This window comes from Hemiscyllium ocellatum, chromosome 24, assembly GCF_020745735.1.
Source record: "Hemiscyllium ocellatum isolate sHemOce1 chromosome 24, sHemOce1.pat.X.cur, whole genome shotgun sequence".
Classification (NCBI taxonomy): domain Eukaryota; kingdom Metazoa; phylum Chordata; class Chondrichthyes; order Orectolobiformes; family Hemiscylliidae; genus Hemiscyllium; species Hemiscyllium ocellatum.
Window position 1 is genome coordinate 46021437 of NC_083424.1, and position 20780 is coordinate 46042216.

The 20780-nt window shown below is 40.9% G+C and overlaps 1 protein-coding gene across 1 annotated transcript in view; it reads left to right on the plus strand.

Moving 5' to 3' along the window:
* bicdl1 (BICD family like cargo adaptor 1) overlaps window positions 1–20780 on the plus strand; it is an 80261-nt gene that overhangs the window by 39035 nt on the left and 20446 nt on the right. The window contains exons 3-4 of the mRNA XM_060843754.1: window positions 6973–7089; window positions 11904–12050. Of these exons, the coding sequence (XP_060699737.1) occupies window positions 6973–7089; window positions 11904–12050 (264 nt within the window). The remainder of the gene's footprint in view (window positions 1–6972; window positions 7090–11903; window positions 12051–20780) is intronic.

Sequence of the window (20780 nt, forward strand, 5' to 3'; positions counted from 1 at the left end):
ACCAGATATGCCAATCTAATCTAGTTCCACCTGCCAGCACCCGGCCCATATCCCTCCAAACCCTTCCTATTCATATACCCATCTAAATGCCTCTTAAATGTTGCAATTGTACCAGCCTCCACCACATGCTGTGTTATTCTTTATAAGATGGTGATCCTCAGCTGTCAAGTCACAAAACATCTCATTAATCGTGCAGCATGATAAGCTGCATCTTGAAACACTGCAACCTAATAGCTAGATATGAATGGTACGAAGAATATTGCAAAGCACACAGCTCTGTGGTTCACAGGATTCATCCAGCTTGCTGTGATACTTATGTCAGCAGGGACAAAAGCACAGATGCTAATAACCCACCTCAGTATCTCTGGGCTAGGGAAGACTAGGTCAAGGTAGTTTCTGATATTCCATGTTCCCATGTGAGGCCTAGCCATCCGGGGAAGGTGTCAGACAGTAATAGTTCATATATCGATATACCTCAGCAAAAGATAAAAATAAAGGAAGAGTATAGAACAGTTCATGAGGCTACGAGAAACCTCATCAGACAAAGCTATTGTGCTACGAGGAGAAACATCATAATCTTTGTCATTGCTCAGATCACTATACTGACAATGAGGTGGGTCTGTCAGCTAAACTATGTCTGTCTGGAAATTCTTAGTTATCCATGCATGGAGGTAATGCAGATTTAGTCAAAGGTCTTCCTCCTATTGGAAGGATGTTGTGCAACTTAAAAGGGTTCAGAAAAGATTTATAACAATGTTGCCAGAGTTGGAGGGTTGGAACTATAGGGAGAGGCTGAATAGGCTAGGGCTGTTTTTCCCTGGAGTGTCAGAGGCTGAGGGGTGACCTACAGTGGTTTATAAAAATCATGAGGGGCATGGATAGGATAAAGGACAAAGTCTTTTCCCTGGGGTGGGGGAGTCCAGAACTAGAGGGCATAGGTTTAGGGTGCGAGAGGAAAGATATAAAAGGGACCTAAGAGGCAACTTTTTCATGCAGAGGATGGTGCATGTATGGAAGAAGCTGCCAGAGAAAGTGGTGGAGAATGGTACAATTGCAACATTTAAATCTGGATGGGTATAAAAATAGGATGGGTTTGGAGGGACATGGGCCAAGTGCTAGCAAATGGGTCTGGATTAGGTTAGGACATCTAATCAGCATGGACTAGTTGGACTGAAGGGCCTGTTTCTGCACTGTGCATCTCTTTGATTCTAAATAACCACAATTCGCTGGACTGACGTTCAACATTTTGTACATATCTATTGATTTTTTTTTGTCTTACAATAGGCTCTGTTCATTCCCTGTTTTCGATTTGTCTGCATTTGCAGGTGTATTCAATGAGTCAGTGATCTGCAAGTTAGCTGTTACATAATATTGCATGTAATGTCAGAACTCTGAAATCCAGCATGAGATTTTCTGTGAACGTACAGGGTATAAACTATAACTGTGCTGATGTGATTACCCAGGATAATGTTGCAGGTTGTCCATTTGGGTCCCCTCGCTGTTGTGAGGGGGAGGACGTGGGAGAAAGAATGGGTTTTGTGCTCACCAGACACTGAGTTGTAGTGTCAGAACATGCCACATGCATAATAGTCTTAATATATACACAGGGAGAAAGTGAGGACTGCAGATACTGGAGATCAGAGCTGAAATATGTGTTGCTGGAAAAGCGCAGCAGGTCAGGCAGCATCCAAGGAGCAGGAGAATCGGTGTTTTGGGCATAAGCCCTTCTTACACAGGCCTTGGTAGTCCATTATAACATGTATGTTGGTTATTGCTTGAAAATAAGAAAACTCCAATTTTTAAGTAGCAAAATGAGAGTTCAAATAAAGATTTACCACTTTTAGTAGCCATGGGAACCCGGCACTATTAATAAATTCAAAGGATGTTGAGACAGAATTATTATGGATTTACATTGTATAATGCGATTCATTGAGCTGTTAGTACGGTGTGATTTAAATGAAGGGACAGAATGCATTGAGGTTGTGCAAGTATATTAATCTTTATTCATTTTCCCTGTGTTTAGCATCAGGATAGGAAGAAAAAGAAATGTTGCCATTCAGCTTTGCTTTTTTTTTCTAGGCCGTATTTAAAGAGATTTTAACCTTGAAATGTCAACATGTCTGGGAACCTTTGTTTTCGTAGTTTTCAGCTCATAAACATATTACCTAATTTGTGTCAGGTTAAGGGCTAAATTTCAAATGTCACCTTGATTCAGCTAATTGCATTCTCTCTTCTGAGTCAGGAGATCATGGGTTCAATTCTCATTCTTGTGTTCAAACACAGTGCCTGAGTTGGCACTTCCCTGCAGAGCTGGATTGGCGGAGGTGTCATTTTTAGATCTGATGCTAACACAAGACCCATCTTGTCCTGTTGCTGAATTTGTTAACGTAACAACAGTATTTGAACATCAAAGTAATCTCTTGCATTTGGAAGTTTTTTAGGACATGAAAGTATCAAAGGTAACTTCTTTTTAAATACAGTCTTGCCTTTTTATTTTCAACAAGACCTGATTTAGCTCGCTAGATGCCCTTAATGGCTTGTGGATTTTGAGGGACCAGTGTCGTAGTAGATTTGAGTTGCAAAATCTGTTTGAAGTTTGAGCAATGTAGCATGGGATAGAGCCACACGACATGATAGAGGGACTTCAGCATCTCCTCAAGGACTGTGCGGTGAACACTTCTCATAATACTGTTATGGACAGATGCATCTGGGATAGGTAGATTCATGAGGGCACCATCAGGTTGATTATTCTCTCTTGTTAGCTCCCTCACCACTTGTCACAGATCCAGTCTAGCAGCTATGCATTTTGGACTTGGAAATTAAGAAAAAGACTGGAGAGTTTCTGCTCCATGTTTCACTGATGCTGTGGGCCCCAGAGGAACACCTCAACTGTATGCCTCAGCTGCTGAGTCTGTCTTGCCGGTGGGACAGGGATTGTGGTATCTAGGATGTATGCTATGTTCAGTGAGTATGACAACGCCAGGTTGTTGCTTGACCACTTTGTGGGACAGCACTGGCCTCCAGATGTTAATGAGAAGAACTTTGCAGGATCAGCAAGGCTGGACTTGATATTGTCAATACCAGGTGTTCCGTCCAGTATCTAATCTTTTAGATTTTGTAGTGGTTTGATGCAATTTGTCAGGCCATTTCAAAGGGCATTTGAAAGTCTATTCTATTGCTGTGTGTCTAGTTGTCAGATTTACTTTTCTCAGTGATATTACTACAATCGGCAACGTTTTCATCATCATCAACACTAAGACTAGCTTTCTTTTCAATTCCAAATTTACTGAAGTTAAATTTCTCTAGCTGCCTGGGTGAGACTTGAACTCAGGACCACCGAGCATCTTCCTGAGCCTCTGAGTTTCTAGTCCAGTAGCATTACCACTAAGGCACTGCCTTTCCCTTTGGATGAGTACCTTGTGGAATCAACTGTTCATGTTTTCAGTTTGTTACACTTTCGTCATCTGCTTAATATTGCATCTCCTTTGCCTCCATGTTGATCCAGTTGACCCAAGCCTCTTGGGTGAATTTTCCTGTTGGAATTTGCCACCCTGCTGAGTGGAATAATGGTGGGGATTTTTGGGAGAGAAAACCTTGTTTCCCAATGTAATCGCTCAGTTCCATGTGGTTGCAAGAGGAGAGATTGCATAGAAATGATCTATTCCTGCAGCATGTTCACTGGAAATTCCCCCAGTACCTGATCATCGATGAGTTTCTCTCTCTTAATTACACACACTTCTTGGAATACCCTTCATCACTGCTTCCATTAATTCTAAATGTTATCTTTAAAATGGAACGTTGACTTGGCCTGATTAGAATTGACAGACCATGACTGTCGAGAGCCCAGATAATGTTATGGAACTGTACCAGTCTCTTTATCTCTCTCTTTACCTTGAACACATAAAATATCCGTGTTAAACAAAAGAACTGCTAAAAATTCAGTGCTTCCATTCACCTTTCCAGGGATAAATGGACCAATCACTGGAAGAAAGTTTTTAAAAAAACCCAGAATAGAAACAAGTAAAGATCAAAATAGATTTTACAAGCTCTCAGCACTTAGGGGTCATAAATAATAATGTGGTACTCAAGGAGGCTGTTTGTTCTATTGAGTGAATGGCGAATGCCAGTAGAACAATCCAGTCAGTATCACTCCCAGATCAGTCCATGACATGTTTATTTCTTTCATGCAGTTATTCAATTTCCTTTTGAAATCATTGTTTTTGCAATCACCAGCCTGCAGGAAATATAGCCACAGTGCTGTCATAGCTGGTCCAGTGAGGTTTCTGACGATAGTGACTTGTAGCTGCCATCAATCTGACTCCTTCCTTCCTGGATCACTGGTGAGCAGCATCACTTTGTTTAAGATAGCAATCTTTCAGAGAGAGAGAGTTTTTTTCACAGTATGTTGTTAGTTTCACTTCAATCTTGTTTACTGGTCTACTCCCACGCCATTATCAGGAGGACTGGAATATTAAATATAGTGCCAGTCTGTCTGCAGCAAAATTAAAGCAGAAAGGGAGCCTTAAATATCTGATGTCTGATCTAGGCAATGCCTTTTAGTGGCTACAGTGCCCCCTCTGAGTTTTCTGATGGCTGTACATCAGATTCGCTTTCATGGTGTTTCCAGTCATCCTGAAATACTTACCACCAGCTGCTTAATGCAGGTGTTTGTTGGAGTATGAATGTTACAGTAGCAGAAGTGACATCAAGTAAACTGCTAACTGCTTGATGGTGTCCAGCCGCTTATATGTTGCTGTGGTTGATCATGTAAATGATTAGGAAGGGTTCCATAATAATCCTGTCTTGATGATGGTGGGAGTGGCGGTTAGATACTATGGCCAAAGGTTTTGGGACTGAAGTTGTTGGCCATCGATGGTTGGAATTGTTAGGTCACACGATGTACTTTTTGTCATGATCCCAACTGATTTTATTATCGACCAAGTCAGATTCCAGTTTGACAGATCCTGCTTTGTTTATTTTTGTTTTGGCTTTTTGAGGTGGTTTTTCACTGAAATACAAACACACAAATGCTGCAGATTTGGCTTTAACAATAAAATAGAAGTTGATTATGTAAGAAAACATAAAATAGAATAACCAAACTATTTAAATATCATACAAATTTAAAGGTGTTGAAAGGCATGGTAAACTAATATCCCAATAATCCCAAAAGCACTCCATTATAGTACTCAAATACCAGAGAGAAGCCTCTTCTCTATCACACATAGGGCTTGAGTCAATTGTATCTGCAATTCCAAAACAGAAAGAGGCCATTTGGCCCATTGTATCTGCACTGACTCTTCAAATGAGCATCATTACCCACTGCCAATCTCCTGCTTTTTACCCGATACTTTTAACACATTATTTCTGTCCAACAGCCTATTGAATACTTCAATTGACCCTGCCCCCACCACATTCCCAGGTAGTGCATTCTATTCCCTAACTAGCTGCTGTATGGAAAAGTTGTTTTTCACATCATTCTTGCATCCTTTGCACATCACTTAAAATCTATCCCATCTTGTCTTTATTCATTTATGCATAGCTTTCCCCTCACCAGTATATCCAGCCTCTTCGTGATTTTGAAAGCGTGTTGAAGATATCCTTTTAACCTCCTTCCCTCCAAACCGAACCATCCCAACTTCTTCACATAACCTCATACCTGAATTTCCTCATCATGTCTTCTCCCAATGTGTTCATGTCCTTCCTATAATGTGCTGCCCAGAACTGCATGCAGTAGTTCAGCTGAGGTCGAACAAATGTTTTATACAAGTTCAATATCACCTCCTTTTTCTTGTAATCTATGTACATGTTAATAAAACTGAAGATACTCTCTCAACTTGAAATGCCACCTTCAATAATTTGTGCACATATATAGCCAGGACACTTTTGAATTATGCCCTCTATCTTATGTTGTCTTTCTTATGACCAAAATGCATCACCCCACACTTATATGCATTGAAACCCATTTGCCACCTATCCACATGTTCCACCAACTTGTCAGAATCCTTTTGAAGTTCTACATTGCCTTCCCTCAGTTTACAATTCTTTCACGTTTTGTGTCGTCTGAAAACTTCGGAATTGTCCCCTGCATGCCAAAATCCAAATCATTAATATATATTGGAAAAAGGATGGGTCTCAATACCAATCTCTGGGAACTCCACTACAAGCCTTCTTCCCAGCCTGAAAAATATCCATTATCCACTATTCCCTATTTCCTATAACTCTGCTGATTTTGTATCCAAGTTGCTACTAGCCCTCTTAGTCCACGATCCATAACCTTCCTCGCAGGAGATAGTGAGGACTACAGATGCTGGAGATCAGAGTCAAAAAGTGTGGCGCTGGAAAAGCACAGCCGGTCAGGCAACATCCGAGGATCAGGAGAATTGATGTTTCAAGCATCATTCTTGATAAAGAGCTTGTGCTTGAAACGTCTACTCACCTGCTTCTCGGATGCTGCCTGACCAGCTGTGCTTTTCCAGCACCATACGTTTTGACTCGAAACTTCCTCACAGGTCTGTTGTGTGGTACTGTATCAAACATCATCTGGAAGTTCATGTATACCACATCAACAATGTTACCCTCATTGAGTCTTTTCTGCCTAAGTGCGATTAGACTTTCTCAGTTTCAAACCCCTTTCAAGGTTTTAATCAAACACTTCTAGTTTGTAACTTTTTCTAAACTGTTTACTCTGAAGTAATCAATTTCTAAACAATTCTGCACTATCTTCTTTCAGGAGCAACTATTTTACAATCCAGTTTCAGCCAAGACTTCTGTAAACCTTGCCAAGGTGAAAACCAAAAGCTGTCTTCAAGCAGTGGTGCTTCCTCTAATCTTAAATAAGCAGAGTTCACAGAATCTTCTAACTGAAGCCAAATGTTAACTCTGTGCTTGTGAAACTCTCCTCGTGCAAACGGGTACTGTGCCAGTCTGTAATCTGCAATTTTGTCCCATATCTCCCTTTCTATTTTTGCCTAGGCAGCGGAGATAGAGCAGCAGCTCTCAATGCAAGTTCACAATCTCCGTGATGAGTTCCAGGAGAAGAGCACCTCAACAAACCAACACGTAGCACGACTGGAGAGTTTACAAGCTGAGGTGAGATCTGCTTGGAGTGTGCTGATTCCTGTTCCTTGTTGAGGTATACATGTGTATTCATGGCCCTGCCTCGCTAGACCGACAATGATGATATTATGGCTGAAGCCATGTGACCAAGCTCCTTGATAAGGATTTCCTGGGTTGCAACAAATATTGAAGTTCAGTTATGCTGCTTTAATTTTAGCTGAGTGCAAAGAAAAGTTGACAGAATACAATTCTCATAATGTCCCAAAGTGTATAGGCATAAATTAAAGTAATGAAACACAGAGCCTTTTTTTATTGGTCACCTTACTTGGAAAGGATCATCAGGAATTCAAGGAGCAGGGCAAGCTCACCTCTCTAATGCTCCTGGAGTCGCACAAGCTTCCCATGAAAATCAAAGGGTTTCTGTTTCAAAAAAAATCAATCGTTCTATGATCTTGGAGTTTAAAATGTCCTTGTTGAGTTTGGAGTCATTTGCTCTGGACGCCTGGCCTTGAGAGCATCCGAACATTATAAAATAGAATCAAAAGTAAACTGTTTAGCCCCACAAGTCTACTATACCATTCAATAAGATCATGGCTGATCTGTTTCAAGTTCCCATCTGCTCTCATAACCTTTGATTCCCCTGCCTAACCAGAACCTTCCCACCTTCATCTTAAACAAAATCAGTGACTTAATTTCCATTACCTTCTGAGGCACAAGAGGTTCAAAGTCACACAACCCTCAAAAAAGCTATTTTTCTCATCTTTATCCTAAAGGGCCAGCCCAGTATTAAATCTCTGCTCCCTAGTTCTGTACCCACTGATAGGAGGCAACATGCTTTCCACATACGCCTTGTCAAGGCTATTCAGGATTTTACAATTACCAATAAGTTACCCGCCACTCTTCTAAACTCCAGTGAAATAAGCCCAGGCTGTCTTAATCACCCTCATAATACAGGCCATTCATTCTAGTTATCCATGCAGTAGATTCCTGATGAAGGGCTCTGGCCCGAAACGTCGAATTTCCTGTTCCTTGGATGCTGCCTGACCTGCTGTGCTTTAACCAGCAACACATTTTCAGCTCTAGTTATCCATGCAATAAACCTCCTCTATTTATAGCCTTTCTGAAAGAAAGAGACCAAAACTGTAAAAGGTTTTCATCATGTGGTCTCACCCTATATAACTGAAGCATAACATTCTTTATTTTATATTCAGTTACTCTCCTGTCAAAGGGTAGCGTCCCATTAGCCTCCTGCTTGCATTCTGTAACTACATAAACACTTTTTATAACCACAGCAATAAGTCCCTTTACACCTTGAATTTTCACAGACATTCCCTATTTAAGAAATGCTCTGCTATTTTATCCTTCTGTTCAGTGACCAACATTTCATTTTCCCACATACTACTCCACATTCCAGATTTTTGTCCACTTAAACAGCCTATCTATATCCATCTGCAAACTCCTTAAGTCTTCTACTGAGTGTACTTTTCGACAAGCTTTGTTGGCCTGCAAATTTAGCTACAGTTTTCTCTTCTTATCCCAGTCTTTGTTGTAAATTGTACAAAACTGAGGTCCTAATACAGACTCCTCTGGGACTCCGTGATCACATCCTACCAATCAGACAAAGACCCATTTATGTACCCTGTGTTTCCTGTTAGCCAAGCAATTTTCTATCCACCCTAACGCGTTAGCTTCTACATCATGAACCTTTATTTTCTTCAAAAGACTGATGATTTGGTGCTGCATGAAATACCTTCCGGAAATAAGCATTTGGTGTATCTGATAAAAGTCCAAGAAGTGTGCATGTATTAGCATTTCAACATTATTGATAGATTAGGTAAAGAGAGCGGACTTATTTCTGATCAGTCAACAGCAACGTAATAATCATTTACTCTTGCAATATTAGTATCTAGGTAGTTTCAGATTTTGTTTTATTCGTGTATAAATGCAGTTCTCCAACCTGTCATCTTCAGATTATGTTTATCTCTCCATTTTCATAATTTATACAATTATTATTCTGTTTGAGGGATGTTGGCATTCTGCACCCATCACAGTATCTGACAGTGTAAGTGTGCCTCTGACATGTAGGGGCGGCATGATGGCTCAGTGGTTAGCACTGCTGCCTCACTGCGCCAGGGACCCAGGTTCAATTCCATCCTGGGGCAAGTGTCTCTGTGAGTTTGCACATTCTCTCCCTGTGTCTGCATGGGTTTGCTCTGGTATCCTCCCATTACCCAAAGATGTGCAGATTAAGTGGATTAGCCATGGGAAATACACAGTTAAGAGATAAGGTAGGGGATGGGTCTGGATGGGATGCTCTTCAATGTGGACTCAATGGGCTGAATGATCTGTTTCCACACTGTAGGGAATCTATGTTAGTAAGATTTCTTTCCACGCAGGAAGTGGTGTAATTGTGCAAGGCAATCTGTATGTGATGGGTGGACTGGGTATGAACCTGAGTGATTCCACTCAATGTGGAGATACTTCATTGAAGGTGCCCCATTAACCACTTTAACTCATTATGTATTTAGGCTCACTGGTTTAGAAGGACCATTCTTTGCACAGAATCAAATTATTCAATATCACATGTTGAAAAATCACAGCCAGGCCCGTTGTTCTCATCCAAAGTTCATGTATATGTACTTCTAATACGAATACCTGGGTAGTGATCAGGTGTGGTGAAGTTTTTAACCGTATCTGATACAGGGAATTCAGATCAGTTGGACCACCTCTGTACAGTGTGAGATCAGCAAACTCAATACAGGCAGGATCTTATTGATGGCGCTTTGCAGCATCATTAGAAATGCTCACTGCCAGAGAGAGAGAGAAAACTGGGACTTCTTGCCATTCATTGGCTTGCCATTGCCAGGTCTGTCACAATCAACATCCTGGAATTTACCATTGACTAGAACTTGACTAGATCAGCCATATAAAAGACTGGCAGCAAGAATGGGTCAGAGGCTGAGAATTTCACAGCAACTCACCTGACTACCCTGTGCCAGTCTACCATCTACATGGCACAAGCTTACTGGCAACTCCAATGCACTATGTAGACCAGTGTAGCCCAATTGATTGTATTCCGTGAGTCATTTGAAACAATCGCTCCACTTGGCAGCCATGAGCAGCACCCACAAGGTGCTCTGCAGCAACCCATCAAGGTGTCTGAATAGCAGTTTTCAAAACCATATTGTCTCCTACCTCGAGCAACAACAAACAGCAGGAATGTGGGAGCCACCTCCACGTTCCCCTCCAAGCTGCATATCTTATATAGAAATATATTGCTGTTTTCTTCGCTGTGGATGTGTGATCAGCTCCTTCCCTGACTGAGCTGTTGGACTCTGATCATTGCCTTTAACACAAAAGAATTGTAGGATTCAGGAGGGTGACTCTGCATTACTTTCTCAAGGGCTGTTGGAGGTGGCCAATAAATGTTGACATTGCCAGTGATGCCAATAGTTTGATTTCTTGAAATAAAAGGCTATTCACCAACCTAAATGTCTGAATCAGTGAGTAATGAAACTTTACAGACCAGGTAGGTTTGTACTGCATACTCACCTGATAGGGCAAAATGTTGTTTTTGATCTAGACTGGAGCAATATGATAGTGTGTTGTTTAACTCTGTGTGGCATACGACACCAGGAGGATACTTGAACTCCCTTTTGGTGTGTGGAGTATGACTGACTATTCTGAGGCCCACTCTGAGTGAGTGGGCAGCACATGCTCCCTGCAACATCCAGCATGAGTATGTTTGAGAGAAGTGCCTGTGGTTTGTGGATGTATGTGGGAGTGCAGTATTCTCTGTCTGGTTGGAGTTTTATGGCAACATCCTCAATTGTCAGATTTCTGGTGTATGGGCTGAGAGTGTGGGTTTCAGAGTTTCATTAGAATAACCTCTCTGATAAAGTGGCTTAGAATGTGTTGGACCTTCCCTGAGTGAGAGCAGTCCCTGGCTCTGCAGCACCATAACATCACGCATCAGAATAAAAGCTAGAAAAGCAAAACACTTCTGTTAGGGGCAAAAAGCATAATGATGTTTCTTCCAACATCTAAAACATAAATCATAGCATCATGGAATCATAAAGCTGTTCTGCATGGAAACAGACCCTTCAGTCCAACTCATACATGCTGACCAGATATCCTGCATTAATCTAGTCCCATTTGCCAGTATTTGGCCCATATTCCTATAAACCCTACCTATTCACATACCCATCCAGATGCCTTTTAAATGGTTCCTAATTCTAAAAGCTTCTGCTCATTACTGTTAATATTTTTTTTTTCCTTTTCCTTTGTCTGTGTGTGGTGATGTGGAGCAGCAGATTCTAGAAGTAAGTACCAATACTTTCTGCCTGATTCTTCAACCCCCTGTCAATCATTCTTCATTACTCGAATCGAATCCTTGACCCCCATCACTGAATTCAGGGACTGGCTGCCCCTCTGGACACACAAACACAGTAACCAACTCATCCACTGCATGTACAACTGAAGCTTCTTTTGACTGTGATCAGTTAGCATTTGAGAACTACAATTACAACTGACTGTAACATTGAGATTTGGGAGCTTCAGTTACAGCCAGTGGAGGTTTAGATTTCCCAGCGGATGTCTCTGTCAAACATTTTTTTTCAACCCCATGACTTTTCATTCTTTGTTTGGCTTGTTTTCACCCTGACTTAACCTCTTACCTATTGATTTGTTTTTCTATTCCTACCTTTTCAGCCCTACTGCTTTACTGTCTTTGTTTACTGCACCTTCATGGCCCATGCCTTCTTTGTCCTCAACCATTCCCTGCCTCACTACTGTCACTGTATGTACTGTGCATCTTTCTGACAGCTACTTTTACCTCCATATCTCAGATAAAGGCACTTACAGAGCGAAAACGTGAACTGGAGCAACGCATCAGTGCAATGATTGAAGAGAATGAACTATTGCAGAGCACGATTGAGGACCTTCAAGACCGAGTGATGATGGCAGAGCGACAGAGCCATAACAAGGACTTACAGGTGAGAAGGAGCGGCGTGTGGGTATGAGAAGGAGAGCTAACTCGAATAAGATGCTCAGTTGAGGAATGGGGTCAGAAACATGCCCGGCAAAGGTACTGTGAATCTCCGTACCTTGAATAGAATTATTACGGTTAAATAAGAATTATCAGCAGTAGTAGCCAAAGTCACTGTGTGAGTTAGTGGATTCATAATGGTTATGACCAAACCCAAGAAATAGCTTTGGAGAAGGAAAGAGTCAGAGACAGACCATCTTAAGGTGAGGCAAGGATGGATATTGAAAATAAAGTGGATGGAATTTTCCAGTGTAAGACTAGAGCAGGAAACTGAATCAGCAGGAGATAGGAATTGATGCCTGCTTTAGTGTGAGAAATATGGGAACAAAAATAGAGGAATCCATGAAGTGTTAGCCAATGAATCATCGATGAATCACAAATGACTTTTAATCTGAGAATTTCTGGTAAGGTCCTGTTTTACCTTTAGTATTAAAACAGGGCAAATCTTGCAGATTCTTTTCAGTGCTCGAAAGCTTTCTGATGTGATACTGTTGGCCACCGTTATGCAAAGATGGGGGAGTATTAGCCACTGGGGACAGGAGGAGTGAGGACAGACCTGGAAAGGAACAAAGCTGACACCAGACAGGAGAAGGGAATTTGGAGGAAGCATATGAAATGAAAATATGTCTGAAAATACCCAGCATGTCATGGGCAGCCTTAATGACCAATGAAGATTTACCACAACAATATGCTTCACAATTGGCATTGATCATATAGTACTAAAGGTTTATAATAGTCCCAGACTCCTTTCAAGTTTTACAGACACATGGAACAGTAATGAGGTAGCTTCTTTGTGTGAATCATCAGATTGCCTGGCAGCTTTATTGTCTATTGGTTAAGCACTTACTCTTTTATTTTATTTTTTAACTTTTCCAATTGGCTGTTTTTTATTTGTAGTATTCACCAATACAGTACATACAATTTTCCACCAGTTATTTTCTGCGAGAAAAGAAATCCTGAGGTAGCATTGTCTTGAGAGTAACTATTCAAAATGCAACAATTCGGAAAGAAACTGTTTCACCTGCATTTGGTTTTCCGACAATTTCTGGCCTTAGAATCTCAAACAGCTTGTGCACCATGAAGGGAACCCAATGCCCCACAATCTTGGAAGAGTCTTCGAATCATACAGCACAGAAACAGACTCTTCGGTCCAACCAGTCTATGGCAAAGGTTACCCCGAACTAAACTAGTCTCACCTGCCTGCTCCTGACCCATATCCCTCCAAGCATATCTAAGTGTCTTTTAAATGTTGTAACTGTCCACATCCACCACTTCCTGAGGAAGTTCATTCCACATGGGTTCAGTGGTTAGCACTGCTGTCTCATTGCGTCAGGGACAAAGGTTCGATTCCAGCCTCGGGTGACTGTCTGTGTGGAATTTAACATTCTGCCCCTGTCTGCATTGGTTTCCTCTGGGTGCTCCTTTATCTGAATTGAAGAGTGTGGTGCTGGAAAAGCACAGCCAGTCAGGCAGCATCTGAGGAGTAGGGGAATCAACGTTTTGAGCATAAGCCCTTCATCAGAAGTGCTCCTATATCACCTCACAATCCAAAGATGTGCAGGTTAGGTGAATTGGCCATGCTAAATTACCCATGTGTAGGTTAGGTACATTAGTCGGGGAAATGTAAAGCAATAGAGTCGGTGAATGGGTCTGGGTAGGATACACCTTGGACTTCTTGCACCAAGTAGCCTGTTTCTATACTGTAGGGATTCAATGATTCTATGACTCACATGTAAACCACCCTCTGTGTAAAAGGTTTGGCCCTCATGTCTTTTTTTCAGATCTCTCTCCTCTCACCTTAAAAAATATACCCCCTACTCTTTAAATACCCCATCCTAGAGAAAAGGCACCTATCATTCACCTTATCTGTGCCCTACATAATTTTATAAACTTCTATAAGGTCACCTCTCAATCTCCTACACTCCAATGAAAAAAGCCCCAGTATAACCAGCCTTTCTTTATAATTCAAACCTTCCATACCCTGTAAATCTGTTCTGAACCCTTTCCAGTTTAATAATATCCTTCCTATAACTGGGTGACCAGAACTGGGCACAGTATTCCAGAAGAGGCCTCACCAATGTCCTATACAATCTCAACATGACTTCCTAACTTCTTTCACTTTTGCAAGTACTTTCCTAGTTTACATGTTTCTTTCTTAATCAAATGTTGCAAATTGCATTTAAAAATTAAAAATTTAAAAAGTGGCCCTGAAGAGGTCCTCTTTCTTCATCCCATTGTGGCCTTGTCCATGCAACAAGCTGGGTATCATGAATTTCTCTGATCTCTGAAACACCCTCCATCACATTACTGCTCACTAGAAATATAAAACAAAACTTCTCTAAACATATTTTTAAAAAGTGTTAAAGTGAAGTTTAGAAAGACCTATGAAAAGTGAGTCAGAGAATTTATAATAGAATGTCGAGATGAGACATGAGCAGATATTTTGCATCAGCCTTCACTCTAGAGGATATGCGTAACATTTCGGAAGCAGCGATAAATCAGGAAATGGGAGGAATTCCAAAAACGTTTGATCGCCAGGGAAGAGGTACTGAGGAAATTGGAGCTGTGAGCTGATAGGTGTCTGGGTCCTGTTGGACTCCATTCTTAGGCCATAACGTAAGTAGCTTGTGAGATAGTTGATGCATACATTTTTGATTTTTTTTGAAACTTTCTTGATTCAGGGACAATCCCATTAGATGCAAAAGGAAAGGAGACAGAAAGCAGGAAACTACAGGCCAGTTAGCTTGGCATCCAACATAGGGAAAATGTTAGAAGATATAATTAAAGATGACATAGGGCATTTTGAACTAATCTAAGTAATCAGACATGGTTTTGTGAAAGAGAAATCATGTTTAACCAGTCTTTTACAGTTTTTCGAGGAAGTAATCTTCTGTCGATAAAGGGAAATGATGGATGTACTGTATTTAGATTTTCAAAAGGAATTCAATAAAGTGCTGTATCAATGGTTTTTGCAAAAAAAATGCAAGCTTGTGGTGTGGGGGTAATAAATTGGCATAGGTAGATTGTCTGGCTAATAGGAAATCGGTTTAAATGGGTGATTTTCTAGTTGACAAGATATAATGAGTCAAGTGTCAGAGGAATTTGTCCTGGGCCCCAACATTTGCACTCTTATGACTTGGATGAAGAGACTAAAGCTAAATCTATCAGATGTACCAAGGTTGATAGGAAGGTAAGTTGTGATGAGGGTATAAGGATGCCACAGCGGGATATTGACAGGCGAAATGAGTGTGCAACGATCTTTGTAGATGAAATTTAAAGTGGGAAAAGTGTGAAATTGTCCACTGGCAGGAACAATAAAAATGAAAACATATTATCAAAATGGTGAGAGATTACAGAGCTCTGAGATTCGGGGGATCTGGGTGACACAGAGACATAGAAAATAGGAGTGGGTGAGAAGGCCATTCAGCTCTTTGAGCCTGCTGCCCTATTCATTATGATCACGGCTGATCATTCAACTCCTTAAACTGTGCCCGCATTTCCACCATAAATTTAATCCCTTTAGCCTCAACGTTTAGCCTATATCCAGTTCTTTCTTGAAATCATAGTGTTTTGCACTCAACTGTTTGCAGAATTCCACAGGCTCACCACTGTCTAGGTAAAGAAATTTCTCTTCCAGTCAGTCCTAAATGGCATACCCTGTATTATTAAACCGTGACTCCTGGTTCTGGATTCCCCCACTATTAGGAACATCCATCCAGCCTCTACTCTGTCTAGTTCCATTAAAATTTTAGAGGTTTCTGTGAGATCCCCCTAATTCTTCTGAACTCTAGCAAAGAAACATAGAAAATAGGAGTGGGTGAGAAGGCTATTCAGCCCTTTGAGCCTGCTGCCCCATTCATTATGATCATGACTGATCATTCAACTGCTTAAACAGGGCGGCACGTTGGCACAGTGGTTAGCACTGCTGCCTCACAGCGCCAGAGACCCGGGTTCAATTCCTGCATCAGGCAACCGTCTTTGTGGAGTTTGCACATTCTCCCCGTGGCTGCGTGGGTTTCCTCCGGGTGCTCCAGTTTCCTCCCACAGTCCAAAGATGTGCGCGTCAGGTGAATTGGCCATGCCTGTAGTGTTAGGTGAAGGGGTAAATGTAGGGGAATGGGTCTGGGTGAGTTGCTCTTCGGAGTGTCGGTGTGGACTTGTTGGGCCGAAGGGCCTGTTTTCACACTGTAAGTAATTTAATCAAAGTAATCTAATCAAATACAATCCAAAACGATTCAACTCCTCTTTATGCATAACTCCTACCATCCTAGGAATCAATCTAGAAACCTTTGCTGCACTCCCTATAGCAAGAGCTCCCTTCCTCAAATAAGGAGATCTGGACAGCACCCAATATTCCAGGAATGGTCTCAGTAAGGCCCAGTATAATTTCAACAAGGCGTCCTTGCTCCTGTATTCAAATCCTCTTGCTAGAAATGCCAACATATCATTTGCCGCCTTTACCACTTGCTTCAGTGACTGGAGTGCAAGGATTTTCTCCTCTCTCAACGTATAGTCTTTCAGATAATTTGCCTTCCTGTTTTCGCTACCAAAGTGGATGACCACCTATTTATCCACAGTTTATTGCATATACACTGTATTTGTCTGCCCACCAACATAGACTGTCCAAATCACACTGCAACATCTCTGCACCTTCATCACAGCTCACACACTCTCTCAGCTTTGTCATCTACACATTTGGAGATATTACATTTAGCTCCCTCACCTAAATAATTAACATATATTCTGAGTAGCTGGGGTCCGAGCACCGACCCTTGCAGTATCTGACTAACTGCTGTCTGTCATTTGGACAAAGGCCCATTTATTCCAACTTTGTTTCTTGTCTGCTGACCAGTTTTCTATCCATCTCAATACACTATCCCACTCCCATGCACTTTAATTTTACATTATAATCTATTATGTGGGTCTTTGTCAAAAGCCTTCTGAAAATCCAAACTACAACCATGCCAAAGATCCGTTTGCAGGTACAGCAAACAAAGAAAGCTAATTTAATCTTATAATTTCTTATAATTTCTTGCAAGAGGAATTAAATACAGAAAGAATAAAGTTATGTTTCATTTGGGTATTGGTGAGGCCACATCTGGCATACTATTACCATATTTGTCTCCTTGTTTAAGGACATCAGCATGTTGGAAGTAGTTCATAGAAAGTTTATCAGGTTAATATCTTGAACAAGTGGTTACCTTATGATTAAAGGCTAGTTTTCCCCTATTATTCCATACCTCCAGTCAGATGAGTTCTGCACTTTGATCTTCTGAACTAAGATCATATCTAGTTATTGCACAAAGGGCATCTTTGATTAATAGTGCTACCCTCCACCTTTACTGAGGTTCTTCCTCTTCTTGAATGCCAGATACCTTTCAATTTTCAGACCCAGCCCTTGTCACCCTGTAGCTGCATTCCTGTCATGATAATCCGATCACTTTATTAACTTCAGTCTGGCGTTTTTTTTTAAAAAAAACTTTGATTGCCATGCACAGTTGGATGCAGAATCTTTAGTTTTGTGCTTTTGTTGTCTTCATAACCTCAGGTCCTGAATGTTGGTGTATTTTATGTTGATTTTCTCTGTCCTTCGTTTCCCATAATGCTATTTTGCTAAACTGCCTTGACTCCATCCTTTGATTTATTGCATTATTTATTGCTTGATCCCTGAGGACTTTGGTAGTTTGATTTTTTCCTATTATCAGACAATCCAAATTAATCTCAGCTTAGCTTAAGGGTTGAGTATATAGTTTAAAAAGACATAAGCAGAATATTAAATATAATGCAAGTATAATTTTAATAACCAAGCAGACTTAAATGATTGCAGTCATCATAAAATACTAATTTAGTTCAATATAAAAATCCATTTCAACCAGCAAAATCTTGTAATATCTTGTTTAAAATGTAAATGTTCTTTTCAATATTTTGCAGTTCTATTACTTTTGTAAATAACACATGGGATTTGCTCATTAATGGGTAGGAAAGTAAAAGTTACAAGGCAACGAGTTTCATTAATTCAAGCAAATCAGAAATAAAAGTTGCTTTCAAAGTGAGTAAACCCTGACGATTAATGTTCTGTTTGCGATAACAGTTGCAAAGACAAGGAAGATAAATGCAATGTTAGCCCAACAAGTGCCACTGGCACCCAGTCAAACATTGAAGCCATAAACAGACTCGGTATATTTAATGATGTAAAGATGGTGAAAGCATTTAGTGAAAATTGATGTAACAATAAAAATTTGGATCATGAAGCTTGGATGTGTGGTGCAGGTGAATCCAAATACCCCAAGCCTCACATGCGTAAGCGCTGATGGCCACTTTAGTATTTTGTTTGCATGAGCAGCCAGTCCAAGAAATGAAACAAATCAAAAGGATAGTCATTCTTTTATTGAGGAGTAGAATATTGGGAAGGTCTTTGACATTTGGTGGGCGGCACGGTGGTACAGTGGTTAGCACTGCTGCCTCACAGCGCCTGAGACCCGGGTTCAATTCCCGACTCAGGCGACTGACTGTGTGGAGTTTGCACGTTCTCCCCGTGTCTGCGTGGGTTTCCTCCGGGTGCTCCGGTTTCCTCCCACAGTCCAAAGATGTGCGGGTCAGGTGAATTGGCCATGCTAAATTGCCCGTAGTGTTAGGTAAGGGGTAAATGTAGGGGTATGGGTGGGTTGCGCTTCGGCGGGTCGGTGTGGACTTGTTGAGCCGAAGGGCCTGTTTCCACACTGTAAGTAATCTAATCTAAGACAATTGTTGAAAAAAACAATATGGGAAATTGGACTATTGGGTGTTCCTATGTTTTTAAATTTTATGTGTCGTTTAGTTTGTACTGCTTGTGAACACATAAATAAGTTGGTATAATAGTTGAGAAAAAAATGGCTGGCTGTTTTCTGGAGATTTGTTCCCAAATAGCTATGGAGTAATGGTAAGTATATGTCCAACATAAAAGCATTCTCATTTAAAATAATCTCATGTGATAACATATCAATTAATTTCAGGAGGATTCAACAAAAATTCTCTATAAAATTAGAACTAGAATTTTGGATGCAATAATATAAAAGGCTGTTGGAATTGTGGAGACTGGGCCTGACCTATTTTCCAAAGGGAGATGAACACTAAAACATGGAGAGCTGGTTTATCCAAACAAAGCAAACCAAATTGCCAAAATAAAGGGTTGATTTCCAAATTATGTATGACCCATGTGGAGAGTCCAACCTGTGACTTTAGTCTTTAACGACAAAGAGGGTTGATGAGGGCAAAGCAGTAGATGTGATCTATATGGGCTTCAGTAAAACGTTCGACAAGGTTCCCTATGGGAGACTGATTAGCAAGGTTAGATCTCATGGAATATGGGGAGAACTAGCCAATGGTAAGGTCCAAAGGAGTGTTGCTGAACAAAGCGACCTTGGAGTGTAGGTTCTTAGCTCTTTGAAAGTGGAGTCGCAAGTAGATAGGATAGTGAAGAAGGCGTTTGGTATGCTTTCCTTTATTGGTCAGAGTATTGAGTGCAGGAAATGGGAAGTCATGTTGCGGCTGTACAGGACATTGGTTAGGCCACTGTTAGAATATTACGTGCAGTTCTGGTCTCCTTCCTATCAGAAAGATGTTGTGAAACTTGATAGGTTTAGGGTGAGAGGGGAAAGATATAAAAGAGACATATGGGACAACTTTTTCACGCAGAGGGTGGTACGTGTATGGAATGAGCTGCCAGAGGATGTGGTGGAGGCTGGTACAATTGCAATATTTAAGAGGCATTTGGATAGGTATATGAATAGGAAGAGTTTGGAGGGATATAGGCCGGGTGCTGGCAGGTGGGACTAGATTGGGTTGGGATATCTGGTCAGCATGGACGGGTTGGACCAAAGGGTCTGTTTCCGTGCTGTACGTCTCTATGACTGTGTGACTGAGAACCACTTTGGTAAACTATCAGAAACATGCTACTTGAGAAAGCCATTGGATATGAGAGGTGAAACAAGTCTAACCATGATTGGTTTCATTCCGATGTCTCCCCTTTATTCTTAAAGAAAGAACATCTCTTGGATATCAAATGGAAAAAGTTTTGTAACCGGTCATTGCTTGTACCTTGAATCACCTGCTATGGTAGATCGAACGCTCAACTATAAACTGGAGAAGGTTCAGCTGGCTTTGGGAAAGGCACTGATGAGGCCAGTCTGTAATAATATGTTCAGTAATGCCCGTCCTTATCAAAAAGAATACAGATTCATTAGGATCCAAGATTTAACAGTGAGAAATCTGAAACGGGAACAAAAGATTGCTGGAAATACTCAGCAGGTCAGTCAGCATCTGTAAAGCGAAACAGAGTTTATGTTTGAAGATGAGCTTTCATCAGCATTTGCGATGGAAATGTAAGCGGTTTTAAGCCATGAGAAGAGGCGGCAATCTAAAAGAACAGAAAGGAAATCTCTGGTAAGATGGAGGACAGGAGAGATTGCCTCATAAAATATTTCATACACCGAGAAACCAAGAGAGTGGGAAGGGTATAGTGAAGAAGTGGCAGTCTAGTGTGAACAGAAATAAAGTATCCAACTAATTGCAGTATAAAGTGATATTAAAAAAAAAGAAACAAGGCAGAGGGATTTGAAAATATGGACAGGAATTCAAAAAGCGATAATTTGCCACACTGGGAATGTCAATAGCGACAGAATAGGTGAAAAGTCTTGCT